General features: G+C 33.6%; 2 protein-coding genes across 4 annotated transcripts; one reads left to right on the top strand and one right to left on the bottom strand.

Moving 5' to 3' along the window:
• Positions 1-57: 57 nt before the first annotated feature.
• On the bottom strand, positions 58-7,908 carry LOC130804526 (uncharacterized). Its single transcript, XM_057668992.1, has 8 exons — positions 7,586-7,908; positions 4,341-4,625; positions 3,025-3,084; positions 2,716-2,925; positions 1,756-1,853; positions 1,562-1,659; positions 929-1,053; positions 58-609 (listed from the first exon to the last, which is right to left on the bottom strand). The coding sequence occupies exons 1-8, from the start codon at positions 7,763-7,765 to the stop codon at positions 469-471; spliced, it is 1,197 nt and encodes a 398-aa protein (XP_057524975.1). The 5' UTR covers positions 7,766-7,908; the 3' UTR covers positions 58-468.
• A 2,700-nt stretch (positions 7,909-10,608) lies between these two features.
• LOC130804529 (uncharacterized) lies at positions 10,609-13,946 on the top strand. Of its 3 annotated transcripts, none has more exons than XR_009040027.1 (3): positions 10,609-11,160; positions 12,050-13,018; positions 13,438-13,946. XR_009040027.1 is itself a non-coding variant. In XM_057668998.1 (3 exons), exon 1 carries the CDS (start codon positions 11,933-11,935, stop codon positions 12,692-12,694), a length of 762 nt encoding a protein of 253 aa, XP_057524981.1. In that variant the 5' UTR covers positions 11,167-11,932; the 3' UTR covers positions 12,695-12,820; positions 12,945-13,018; positions 13,438-13,946. The 3 variants fall into 3 exon arrangements, 2 of the variants coding, with proteins under 2 accessions (XP_057524981.1, XP_057524980.1); XM_057668998.1 differs by lacking the exon at positions 10,609-11,160 and having other exon boundaries at positions 11,167-12,820; positions 12,945-13,018; XM_057668997.1 differs by lacking the exon at positions 10,609-11,160 and having other exon boundaries at positions 11,167-13,018.
• Positions 13,947-14,059: the final 113 nt, after the last annotated feature.

Consider the following 14,059-nt stretch of genomic DNA (forward strand, 5'->3'; position numbering starts at 1 on the left):
CTATGAATTTTTTTGTGGGAGATAACATAGACCTATAACATCTATGGATATTCCAACTTGTGGTATGTCCCGAGGAAAACGGTAATTGCATTATACGACCCCAGGGGATCACATAAATACAGAAAACGTTTACACAACAAAAGGATAATCCTACTTATTTACACGGTGCAAGAAAAAGTTACTGATGCGAATCTGTGCAATTCGTATCAGTTACCATAGGAAGAGAACCAAGAGCTCATATATACATGCTAAAGCTCCGATGGAAAACATTATCATTTCCCAGGGAAGTTGAAGCTCGGTGCCACCGAGAGACTCGCTCGCCTAAAGTATGTTCTATTAACAAATCAAGCATTCCTTTTTGACAGTTGCCACTCAAAATTGAACAGAGGATTTACATCTGTATCAGTTATACTTACCATGGCTTAGAATTGTGGCGAAGGAAGCGTCTAGAGGTCTGTATCAGATACACTACCATGGCTCAGAATTGTGGCGAAGGAAGCTCCTTGAGGGCCTCTTCCAACCTTCTTCCATCAAAATGAGGTTCAATCGAACAATCAGCTTATCAACAGCATCATTTTCTGCAGCGTTGTGTGGTGAATCTGCTGTTTGCTGCACGAGGAGGAATTAAATGTTTATTAATAGATTCCTACCCAGCTCAGTCACTCCTCAGTCCCAGTGGCTTTGCCACAATGTGTAAATGAGCCTTTTTTTAAAAGAAAGATGGGATTTTGTATTACATGAATAACGATTGAACTGTGTGGATGATATTAAAAGAGTTGAAATGTGTGGGTGAGATTAAAAGAAAGCGGTACGGCCCATTTTTTAATTAAGAAATAAGGCAGAATGAGAGTGACGATCCAAAATAGAACATGAGGCAAATTGGGAGGGATAGAGAAGTAAAAGATACACATATTGGCAAATGTAATACCTTTACATCATTGTATAATTTCAGGTAATGCAATGCCTCCTCATAATAGCTACAGTGGTAAAGAAGAGCAGCATAATCTCTCAACTCCTCTGGATTAGCTTCTAAGAGGATTAGACGTTCACACGCTGAAACCTCCATGCAGAAGTACATTAGAAGCATTCCAAAACATAAGAAAGCATACATGGCAGAAACAAAAGGCTAATGCTAATAATTCATGTACTTAAAGCATGTACTAAGTATGAACTGTTCACTACTAGTATTGATTTCAAAAGTACTAAATAGTGCCAAACATCATCTCCATTACCCCTATTGCTACCACGCTGTAAAAGTTTATGAAGTTACCGCAAACGAAATTAGGCCGAGATAACTGCAAAATCATTCGTATTGACCCAAACGCCGTTGAGCAACTGTGAATGAAACTGCATTTCTGCACTATACTTGTAACACCGAGGCCGACTTTCCTTATTTTATGACCACTAAACATGTGGTTTGAACCTTAAAGCAAACACTTCTGAACAAGAACACAATAAGGCCAAACTTTTTCCACAAAATTTTAAGGTGAATTGTGGGACAAATATAAAATGCAAATGGGTAAATCACTTATAAAACTTAGTTTTCATATGAATAACATACCAGATAATGCACGTCTCATATCTCCGAAAAGCACACTAGTCCAAACACCACGATCTAGCCTATGTTGGGCAGCCTTAGCAGATGCATGGTCCAAGCCACTGAAATATTATATTTAAAGAAACATTTGATACTCAGAAAATATCAGATAGATACAACTGCAAGAGAAAAATTCATAGCTGATAATAAGCCTCAACCTATTTACGCAATTAGCTGCAATTGCTGCCCTTAAGAATAAACTCTCCGTGTGACTCTGTTGAAATGGCCAGTACGTATTCTTCAAGTTTCTCAATGTCTGTAACAAGAACTATCGATGAGCTTTCACAGTTCTCAATGATGCAAAAAGCTTGAACATATACCCCTACATTATTTGCCTCCCTTTCGGCCAAATTTCTTCAATAATCACAAGATTTTGAAACATGCAATCATATAAGCTTAAACAATAACAATAGTATGAATATTTGTGAAATATACACTTATTGTTGGCCAATCTGTCCTTAACATGAAAATCACACAGATGATTTAATGAATGATGTAATCATATCATATACGATGTTTAATACTGAATAAGTCGTCTCCCAACGTTTTAATCCCCTACTGGTTCAGGAGATGACAATGTGACTTGTAATGCGTCAAAAGCATTTATCTCACTATCTTGTAGAAAATTTCCAGTTGACACTCTTCCTTGAATTTCTAATAAATATGTGTATGAATGATAAAAACAGCAAAAAGAAAACATCCTTCTTTGGACATGGGCATGACAGTTGGAACACTTTAATTTGGTTCAAATTCTTAGGGTTTATTTTCATAAAATAGTCATGTCAGACACTTGGATACATATTTGTGTTGCAAATGAGTATAAGAATCCAAGTTTCGGATTCACAGAGAGCACTTTATTTTTATTCATCATATCATATGCAAAACTAATGAAAATTTGGTAAATAATGTAGCAATAAATTATCATTTAATGTATTCCAAGCCATAGTTAGCATGCCATTGACCCATTTACTACCAAATGCTAAGCAAAGTAACACGTGCAAACTTCATATTGAGCGCAATGACAAGATAGACAATGGCTAATTACTGCCAGCAAATCATACTCTTTAAACAGAAACAAGAAAGCTCAGGACTCAGAAGTACAATCCTGAGAACTTTACCTCCACCAAAAGGGATTCTGTTGTCAAGATGTGTTTTTGATCAGAATCTTTGCCTTTCTTCTTATTATAGGCTCGAGGAAGACATGAGAGATCATGTGGGTGATATATTTCTACATCAAAATCTATTACACCCCAAAGTTGCAGCATTTTAATGACTTCCGAATAAATAAGAGATAGGATAGCGACAGAACCACAACGCTGTGTCAGAACCTGTTCGTCAAAGAATCTCAAGACTATTCAGAGGCCCAATTAAGCAGTAATGTCTGGGAGTAAAATTACAATAAATTCAAGAAACACAACATGCCATACCGAGTGAAGATAATAATCTCTTGGATCTGGAAGATAACTGGCAGAGTTTCTCCGGAAACCCTATCAAAATTCCTCAACTTAGTCAACAACAATGGTAAAGCTCTAATCCCAACAATAAAGGGTCGTCAAATAAAAATCAACATTCCTCAACTGCATCAAGATTCAACAATTTAACATATGCATCATCAATATTAAACATCAAATTGTACTACAGTGCACTAGTAACATAAGAGGACAAAATTAGTTGGCTAGACACTACCATATAGTAGAAATCCAGTAGTGATTCTATGAAGGTCAACACAAATTATAAAAACCATTCATGATTTGGTTGAATATAGAATCAAAAACATGGGCAACAATATTTTGCTTAATAAGTGGTATATTCAATTACACTAACAAAATTAGATCACAGATAAAAGAAACATTTACACTACCTATTTGAATCCTGTCACTTCAAGACTTGGCCAGGATCTTGGGCCCTATGTATATAATTACAAAGACAAGACATCTACTTAACTAAGACTACTGGTAAACTACTCAGAATCATGTTTACCTTCCTATGCAAACAGAACAACAAACACCAACATCCACCTTTCAATGTCAAGGGAGGTATACATGTATGCAGTACAATGGAGATCATCTTCAAAATCCAAGAGATTCCAAATTACGAGTATGAAAATCATGAAGGAGGCTCTTCCCCATTATTCCATGAAGACAATGTCGCCAACGCAAGATCATTTCTAAACTCCAGACTAATCATTATCAAGGAAATGACTTCTAAGCATCAACATGATGCATATGACAGCTTACAAGATGCAATCAGAAAAATCTCTTATGCACATTTTGCAACATAGCTTCATCCTTTTAGGTATTCATTATATATACTAAACATCTTTTCCATCCCAAGTCTGGCAGCAATGTTCAAAAGACTGAAAGAACAATCTTGCAAGACAGATTCAACATGCTCATTTACTAATACAATCAGTACATACAAGTTAAAGTTTGAATTATGTTAAAAGACAAAGCAAAGCACTACAAAAATCTTATCCTTGTCTTAGTATCATGTAGGTACAGGTAGCAATTCATTAGAAACACGCTAATACCACATTTAATTTTAAAAATGTTTGATGGCTACTTTGCAACATTGAATTCACTAACAGCCACTCTTTTTCTTATCTTGCACATGATATTGTCCTTGATTGTCCATTCTGGACAGTCAGTTGCACATCGGTGACTCGGCAAATGAGCCAAAAGGCCAGAATAGAAGACATGCTCAATCATAATCACAAAAACAAAAATCCAATCTAGAAATATACCTTTGTGATGTATAGATACCTCTCAATGCTATCCAAGAGATCCTCTGGTGATGAAGCTAATGAAGAACGATAATGAGGACAATAGCTTGTAGAAAGGTTATCAAGTCTCTCCAAAAAAGCATCAACCGGAAGAGGTACAGAAGAATGAGACATGAGGGAGTCATCTTCTGCAGCAACAAATAAAGCTGTTTTCCCCAGGTTCACACATTTATTAATACAAATGCTGGTTTCTCTCTCAATCTCAGACAAATTCCGAATCTGAGAAATAAAGCCATCCCTTGCAGCCTGCTCAGCAACAATGCAGTATGCAATGTCATATAGAAACAAAACAAGTATATTAAAAGACATGCAATCACACATGAGGCAATCACCCTAAAAGACTTGTTTCCAAAGTGAAAGAAATGTTTACCAAGTTCCAAGTTCCAAATTCCAAGTTCCAAGTTCTTACTTTTCTAATAATCATTAGATGATAAAGGAGCTAAAATATCATGAGTTGTTTGGTTGGCAGAAATCAGCAGGAGTAGACCATAAGTATATTAAAAGGCATATGCAGTCACATAAGAAATCGGGCCCGAATATAAGGCATTGCAAGGAATGCATGTTTTGCAATGGCACAGGGCCCCGAGCTTTGGTATCGAAAATAGGGACCTCCAACTGATGTTGGTAGTAAGTATTTAGTTAGCACTTCAGCATAATCAATAGTTGTGGCCCTGTGGCAAATAATATTGCATGACATTTGATTTCATGAAGGTTGAACGAACCTACTAGGACTATTTAATTCTTTTTTGTTTAATTTTTTAGACAAGTTATTCGTTAGTTATTATTAAATATATTGTAATTAAGTATATATAGAAATAACGTCAATTATATTACTTTTTTATTTTAAAAAATATTTTTCAACGTAGAGAACTGTTATTCCTTTTCAAAGCTTTTTTATATTGTTTATATACTCCTATATATTCATTATTTCCATGTGGATAAAGATTCATAGTACTTTGATTTTAGATTTTATCAAAAGATACGCTCTCTTTAAATTTGGTGTATTAAATACAAACAAAAAACATGTGACATGTTCATACTAATAGTTACTATATTATTCCACATTAGATGGCGAAGGGCCCATTTTCCGTTGTACGTACAGGGCCTCTATTTTCTTTGAGACGACCCTGTAAGCAATCACCCAAAAAGGCTTGTTTTCAAAGTGAAGGAAACGTTTACCAAGTTCCTGGTAGAAAAATCTATTCTAAAAAAACTTTATTATTTTGAATAACAAATGAATTGCTTACTATAATATTTATCAGTTCCAACTTCGAAGTCCTAATTTTTTCTAACAATCATTAGATGACAAGGGAAGCTAAAAGAAGCAAAAGTTGTTTGGTTGACGGAAATCACCGAAGGTACACTTTTCAAATTTGAAAATGGATATAATTCCTAATCTAATCATCTTGCTAAGAAGACCTTTTTACTAGAATAAAAACTTCCTACATTCATGGATACTTTTGACATCTTTTAGAAGGTAAAATTTCCTGAAAACTGCATTTTCTAGGAATCCACAAGTTCTCACATTTAACGGTCAATTGAAACATCTTTATTTTTACAAGAGAAAAATTACGTTCATTCAACCTCCTAACCTTGCCTAAGTGGGAGTCTAGGTGGAGAGCCACTTAAGCAACACTTATATTGATCAGAAAAATCCTTACTACACTAAATTTAATTCAACACTATCATGTGATATACCAAAGATCTCTCGAATATCTACCAAACTAAAACCAACATGATGAATTTTTTGCACCTAAGTGCATCTTCCCTAAAAAGTATGAGTATCTAAGTGCATTTTTAATTCATTTTGGTGCTCATTTGTGAAATGAAAAAAATGACTTATTTCAGAAGTAAGGTTCATTTGTTAATGTTACAAATGAGAATAAAATAAACTAGAGTGCACTTACCTTTTTAAGTGCACCTGGGTGCAAATAACTATTTGTAAAAATCAAAGAGATACTCCAAATTTAGCTTGAAAAATGATCGATAGACTACTCATAACAATAAGGTGCATCTTTTTTTCATGGGATCCCATTTGCTAAGAACTCCACAGTTAAGCGTGCTTGGTGGGGAGCAATCTTAGAATGGGTGACCTCCTGAATAGTTTTCCCGAGTGCGCACGAATGAGGCCAAAGTGTGCTGGAAAGACTTGTGTTGATTTGTGGGACCAGTCTACAGTCTCCATGAATAGTAACCAGTGGTCCTGGGCCGGGGAGTTACAGGCTAGGTCTATGATTCTATGAGAGTATGTCCAATATTGGGTCATTTATCATACGAAACCACCTTGCAAAATGCAAATGCCTGAAAATCGTAAAAATTAAATATAGAAGTGCTTGGATGAAAACTTGTACTTTATAATACTAGTATACAACAATGAGACTATTAACTAATAGATAATGAATAAGTTGAAAAGAGATTTGTCATTTTTCCCCAAATTATGTTCATTTGGATAAAGTTTATCCAAACCAAGCTTGTATTCAAAATTCAAAGTGTTTGGTGCCTACTTAATATATTTTTAAAATTTACACGTTCCAATGCCCCTACGTTTTGAATACTCAAATAATCGTCCATTTTGTTTACAATTCAGCTCAACAATGCCTCAAATGCACAGACTAAGTCAATTGTATGATCCCATTAATGCATTATCACTTCACAATTCAGAGTAGACCAATGTAGTAATCCATGTGCTTCACAAACTTTTTAAATGATAGATAATTGAACATCATCTTTAAGCTCAATATATCTATCAACAGTTATCTTGATTAATATGTTGGGCAAAGAGATGATATTCATATCATTAAACACTGGGAAGCTCTACTCATGATTGCAATACAAAAAATATCAATAACCAAGATCAATTTCACATAATAGAACTCATAAAAAGCAATTTATACATGAAATGAATATCTCTAAGGCAATTTGTTTGCACAATACACATAAGTTAACTACTTTGCTATTGACCATCAACTAATCAACATCACTAACAAAGACTTCATATAAAAATTCCATAATCCAGATGAAAAATTGTATGTTCTTATAATCAATTAAATGATAAATAACAGAATCTTTCCAGTCGATAAACATTTATTAAACATTTATAGTCTCAGACACTGAACCTTAAATCAAATAATGACACAATTGAAGCAGAAAATTCCACAATATTCAACAAAAGAATCGATGAAAGACTGAGAAAGTAAGATACGGACCCGAGCATGAGAGATATCAGAACCAGAACAATGAAGAGCATCATGGAGCACAAATTTGAGATCCCTGGCTGGAAACTGAGATCGGCAAAACACTCGAAAACCAGAAGTTGATGATGTGAGAAATTGTGGCGGTGGTGGAGTGGAAGTTCCGGATATCCATGGCGAAGCAATAGAATCCATCACTGTAATCCTCAATTTACGTACACACTGACAAGGGTGAGAAACGAGAGCAACTGCTGACACACAGAAAGAGTAGACGCAATACTTGGATTTCTTAGATATTTCTTATCAAAGTCTACAAACGACAGATATTATTTCCCATCCAAATTAGAGATTTCTTAGATTTTTCTTTACATCAATTATGGAGTATATATATTTATATTATAAGAAAAATTACATGGAATAATTTAATATTTTTATGATTTTTTTTATAATAATTTTATCACTATGAATAATTTTAATTTTAAAGGATATTTTTCTAGTATAAATTAGGGTAATCCAATAACCTGTTGTAGTAGGTAATTCACTTAAAAAATAAACTTAAAATTAATGTAAAATTGAGAAACATTTTAAAAAATTTACATAAAAAAATTATGAATAAAAAAATCAGAATTCTTATAAGATTTTTTTAAGATTTTTATCAACATTTTATTTTAATTAATTTTTTTTAAAAAAAAAAAACTCGCTATAACAAGTCATTAGGTTACCAGTTTACTCTAGAAAAATACCATCTAAATTTGGGTTTATTCATGGTTAATCAATATGTGGGATTATTGTAGAAAAATCATAAAAATCTTGGATTATTTCAGGTAATTTTTTCTATATTATATAATCACATATCAAAACGGTTCATCGAATTATTTTTGATCTAATTATTTAGACATGGATTATTTTCAGGTTAGTTTCATTTTGGGTTGATTTGAGTTAGGATTGGGTCGAGTTTAGGTCAAACTCAATGGGTAAGAATTTCTACAAATGCATATATAAATTTTATTTTTTAGAGAATATATCTTATTTCCATCAAAAAAAAGTGATATACTGTTTAAGACTATAATAAAGAAGTGTTGACTCAACTCACTCAAGTACAAAAATTGACTAGAAATGTACGAAGCACAACTAAATATCTTGAGTATTGACTAGGAACTAAAAAAAGTTGACTAAATTAAGAAAATGGGTCAAACTATCAAGTTAGTGTTGACAGATTTAATCTAGTATTTTTTTGTTATTTTGAAATTAGGCTTTTTGGAATCATTCATTATCATAAAAGATACTAGAGACTAGGACTCAATTAGAAGCAATAAAAACTAAATGAAAGATAATAAAATGAGAAACTAAAAGTTGGTTGGCAATTTGATGGAGAAACAGGCTTAAAAACTTTCTGATAGAGGAGAAGTAGAAAGTGAAAAGTAAATATAGAGATATTTAAAACAGACCAGATGATTTGAAATTTATAAGACTTTATAATCGAATTTTATTTGATCCGACTTCAAAATTAATTTACAACTATGCAAAAAATAATATGGACACAAAATAACTCAAATAAACACTTTTAAGGAGATTTAAAAGATAAAACGATAACCAACTTTTTATGATCACTAAAAGTTGTTTTTGTTATTCTTTCTATCAAATAAGAACTACCGAAGTTTTGTATGGTCTACAATGTTTATTAATTAGTATGTTCATTAGATTCTTAGGGTACACTAAAGTGGACCCTTTTGATTAATCCTCAAATTAGACTGTTAGACTAACTTATACACTGCTTTCTGATTGTGGGTCTCTTGTACACCAATAGGATTTAGGGATCACTCAAATTTATATCTGTATTTTAAGATGATTTCGGTCTTGATTCTGATGGATCCTTTATTGTCCTAGATTTTGAGTCAATCTATGTGTTAAATTAGGCTGGACTTATCGTGAATGCCAGCATATTAACGGGGGACACAAGTGTACACACTTCATAAGCCAAGGAGATATATACCATCCCAAAATCATATGGCAATGGGAAGAAGGTCTCTAATAGCTTATAAAGCGTGCACACAATTTTCAATTTATCGATGTGGGATAACTCATCCCAACACTATGTTTACTACCAAGCTTCAAATCAAATAATCTGTTGGACAACAATGTGTAGATTCTTCATGAGACAAACTCTTCATTAACAACTATGAGACGACTTAATATGGATTAATTTAATATTTAATTTTTTCAAAAAATATAAAAGAACAGTTATCAAGTATGTCATGTCAATTACATTCCAATTTACTCAATTAATTTTTCGAAAAATCATTACATAAGCTACTTATATGGGTATGTTTCACGATGAGACGATCTCATACAAGACTTGTTGTGCAAATGAGTATTTTGGATCTCCATTCTACACTTTTTCTTTAATTTATTTTGAGTGGAGTTGCATATCTAACCCCACGTAAAAAGCTACATGCGCCTATATTTTTAAGGAAAATTTGTTGTGAATAATTCAACTTATTTTCAATCATCTGCCAATTATCCCACCTTTTGAAAATTTTGTAATAATCCAATCTTTACTTTCAGTTTGTTGCTAATGGACTCTTTAGAAAATGACCTGCTATATCAGGTTAAATCTCATCTTTTCCTTTTTTATAATAATCCAACTTTCCATTACCTTCCAATAATTCCACCTTTTGAATTTTTTTCAATAATCCAATCTTTGTTTGCATTTTGTTGCCAATTGACCCTTCAAGAAGCTAAATAATCAATTACTCTTTGCCACTTGTTTATAACAATTCAATATATCTCAACCATATATGGTAAGTCTCTTTTAATATCTTTAACGTATTTTCTCTTCAATTATTATCAAAAAATCCACAATTTTTAAAATACTCGATTTCTCTTTGGCACTAATTGTGACATTCGGGAATTTAAAATAAATAAAATCATTTTGGGTTTTAAACTAATTAGAAAATTTACCATGAATTAAGGGAGTTAAGTAGGTTATAATAATAATAATAATAATGATGACATATAAAAAAAAAGATGAAAAAAAAACTAAAACCCATTTTCCCAATTCCCATTTATTTCTCGTCACCTTCACCGTCATTCTCCTTCTTCTTCCTTCTCATTCCTTCTCCTTCTTTCTCATGTAAACCGACCTTCCCTTGTCTCTAAATCCTTCTCTTTTCCTTCTTCTTCTTTCGTATAATCAAGGTATCATCTCAACACGCCATTTTCAAGCGAATCCCACCTCTTCTTCCATTCGATTTTCATTTGAAATTAGGGTGGAAAACGGTTCTTTTGGCTTCGAAATTTAGGGCAAAAACAAGCTTCAATCATCTTATACATCTGAATTCACAAGAGACCACGTGTATATTTCTCAATCTTCTTCTTCTTCCTCTGAATTTCGAAAGGTTGCGTGAAATCAAAGTAGCAATCGAAATCCTTCCCCTTGTCTTTGAATTCTGCCGGTTTAGGGGGGGGGGGGGGGGGGGGGGGGGGGGAAGAGGGAGCTTCAATCTTGTGGATTAAACATCAAATTCAAATCAAGAATCAAGCATTGAATCCGATTTCCATCTCATTTTTTTTGGTAGCTAGAACGGAAGGTAGTTCTCTTGAGCCTTCTCTGTTTTCTTGATGAGTATACTTTTATTCATAAGCTTTCCATTGAATAATTTATTAATCATGTGTTAAACCCTAAATTTAAGTGAATCTTGAAATTTATATAATTAATTGGATGAGTTATGTTGATTGGGAGTATTAGTTGGATATGAGATATTGGATAATTATTGTTAGGAATTAGGAACTTATGGCAAATAATGATGATGATGATGATGATGATAATGATGTCCTGATTTTGGTTGGGTTAATGAACTTCTCACGTAGATGTTAGCTGTTCATGGAGGTTTTGACAATGATGATGACAAGTAATTGAGTAAAGTGATGCTCTTAGATGATATATTAGATGTTTGTTGATTTGAGAACTTGTTATGGGTATTATGTTGATTGATAGATTTGGATGAAGTTGAGATTAATCATTTTGGATTGTGGATACTCGTCAAGAGCTAATTGTTAGATGATTTAATATTTTAGATGGATTATTAAATTCTTTATGAGCAATAGCGATTGTGGGCTAGAATGTTTACTTCCAGTTTAATAAGATGTAAATGGTGAATTAAAGATCAAGTTTTACTATTATATGATGCTTAGAAATGCTAAAACCAAGAGTTTTGGGTAAGTATCGAATAATTTGATATTCTTAAAAGTATTATGTGAATCTTTGAGAATTTCTAACATTGAGTTTGAATGTATATATTGGTGTTTAATTGGAAATATTAGAATAGCTGGTGGAACTATGCGTTCTTAGGATGAGTAGTAATGAACTATATGTACAATTGGAACAAAGCGGCTATGCTCAAACAACTATGGAACATAGCTCGGAAAAAGGAAAATCTATGGGTAAAATGGGTTCATAGTTATTATTTGAAATTGCAGGATGTAACTGAAGTGCAAGTTTCCATTCATGCTTCATGGCTTTTTAAGAAGATCATCAATCTCAGAACTGTCGTAGAACGACTAGGGGGATGGGAGGAAATTACTAAAGGGAGCGAGTACACTATAGGAAGAACATATGAGATGCTAATTGCAGATGCTCCCAAAGTTCCATGGAGCAACATCATGATCAAGAACATAGCCAGTCCAGGAGCAAGGTTCATCACATGGCTTGCAATACAAAATAGACTGGCTACTAAAGAACGAATCGAGAAATGGAAGGTGATCGAGGATGCAAAGTGTGTATTATGTAGTGGTGCAATTGAATCTACTCAGCACCTGCTCTATGACTGTCAGTTCACGCAAAGTGTCCGAAACTGCCTTTTTAGTTTCCTTAAGTACAGGCCAGAATCTTCAAATTTCCAGGAAGAGATCCAAAAAATGAACAAAATCAATAAGAAGAAAACTGACCGAGCAAAGCTGATTGTGGGGATCTGGACAGAAATGATATACAGCATATGGATGCACCGCAACAGGAAGATTTTTGATAATCGATCTTGTAATATGAAGGAACTTACAAACTACATTGTATTTAGATTAGCTGGAAGGGTAAACAACAGAATGAAAGAGATGCTTGTAACTAGATAGGGGTTGTTTCTTTTGGGGTAGTTTCAGTTTTTCGATCGTAGTTTGTCTTGAGCGTTGTCTAGGTTTTGGAGGCTTTAGGTGGGGTTAATTTCCAGCTAAAGATTGTACCTTGATATTTTTGTTCTGGTATATAATACTCATACTTGGCAAAAAAAAAAAAAAAAAAAAAAAAAAAAAAAATTAATGAACTATATGAACCTAGCTGTAGTATCGTATGCATTGTTGTAATGCTATGTTTGTTATGCTTCAGGAAGCGACATTATCGCAGAGCCTTTCTAATAATCGCGGGGGTAGCAGACTTGGCCTCTTGAAGCGTTCTTTTTGGTGAGTAGTAACAGTCCCTTAAAGGGTCTGGCCAGACTACTTTTTTGGTGTAAAACAGTTTTATCAAAGTTCTTTTGAATTGGAAATTGTTGAGACAATTGTTGTTGTGAATGTTTATGCTGATATTATGATATGGTCAATGGATCGGGCTTGTGAGCTGGTCATTGACGGAGTTGAGGAACATTGTTCCCTGCTCCCTGTTTGAAGCGAATTGTCATTGAGATATTGACTAGCTTCACTCGAGAGTGACATAGCCTTAGAGCTATGGATGAGCCTCTCAACTAGACTCCCTGTGCGCACATAGATCTAGGAAACTGATGTTGCTTTTAAACCATTGTTTTGAATTGCTCTGTTTTAATGTTTTGGATTGTTACTTCTCATTCAGTTTAATCTGATTCTCTGTTGTTTCCATCTTTTAGTCTGGTTACAGATCGGAACCGGTCGGGAATGAGGGTTTAACGGAGATTGAATAGCGTTCCAAGGTTGTATTTCGAGCTGAGCACGTGGGAATCTGTAGTTTTGTATTAGGTTTTTGGATAAATGTATATTAGATTTGGTTGTGTTGGTTATATTCGAGTCGAAGTGAATTGTATGATTACTTTATGTTTAAGTTAGATGTTTGGTTTGAGATTTAGCTGAATTAGTTACATTAAAGAGCTAGTGACCCCTTTTGCTCAAGTTTTGGAAGTGTGATTTCAGTTTCTTGGGAAACGAACCCAGTGATGACCCTGTTTACCCAATCAACGGTAAATCGGGTTGTTACACTAATTAAAGGGGATATTTTACTTTGAAGGGAATTGAAAAACTAACGACTATTATTAATTTTTTATAATATTTTAATGTGTAAGTTTCAACTTGATATAATATAATATAACGGGTTGGGTGTAGGTCAACAGGTCGGATTTGTGAACACCCCTATTTGATGGTATATGTATGTAAAGACAATTACTATTTATGCAATGATCAACTTCATAAGCTTGGAAAATAATAGCAATTTCATTTGGTTTCTTGAAGGGTCTATTAACAACAAACAAAAAGTAA

This window comes from Amaranthus tricolor, chromosome 17 (assembly GCF_026212465.1).
Source record: "Amaranthus tricolor cultivar Red isolate AtriRed21 chromosome 17, ASM2621246v1, whole genome shotgun sequence".
Classification (NCBI taxonomy): Eukaryota; Viridiplantae; Streptophyta; class Magnoliopsida; order Caryophyllales; family Amaranthaceae; genus Amaranthus; species Amaranthus tricolor.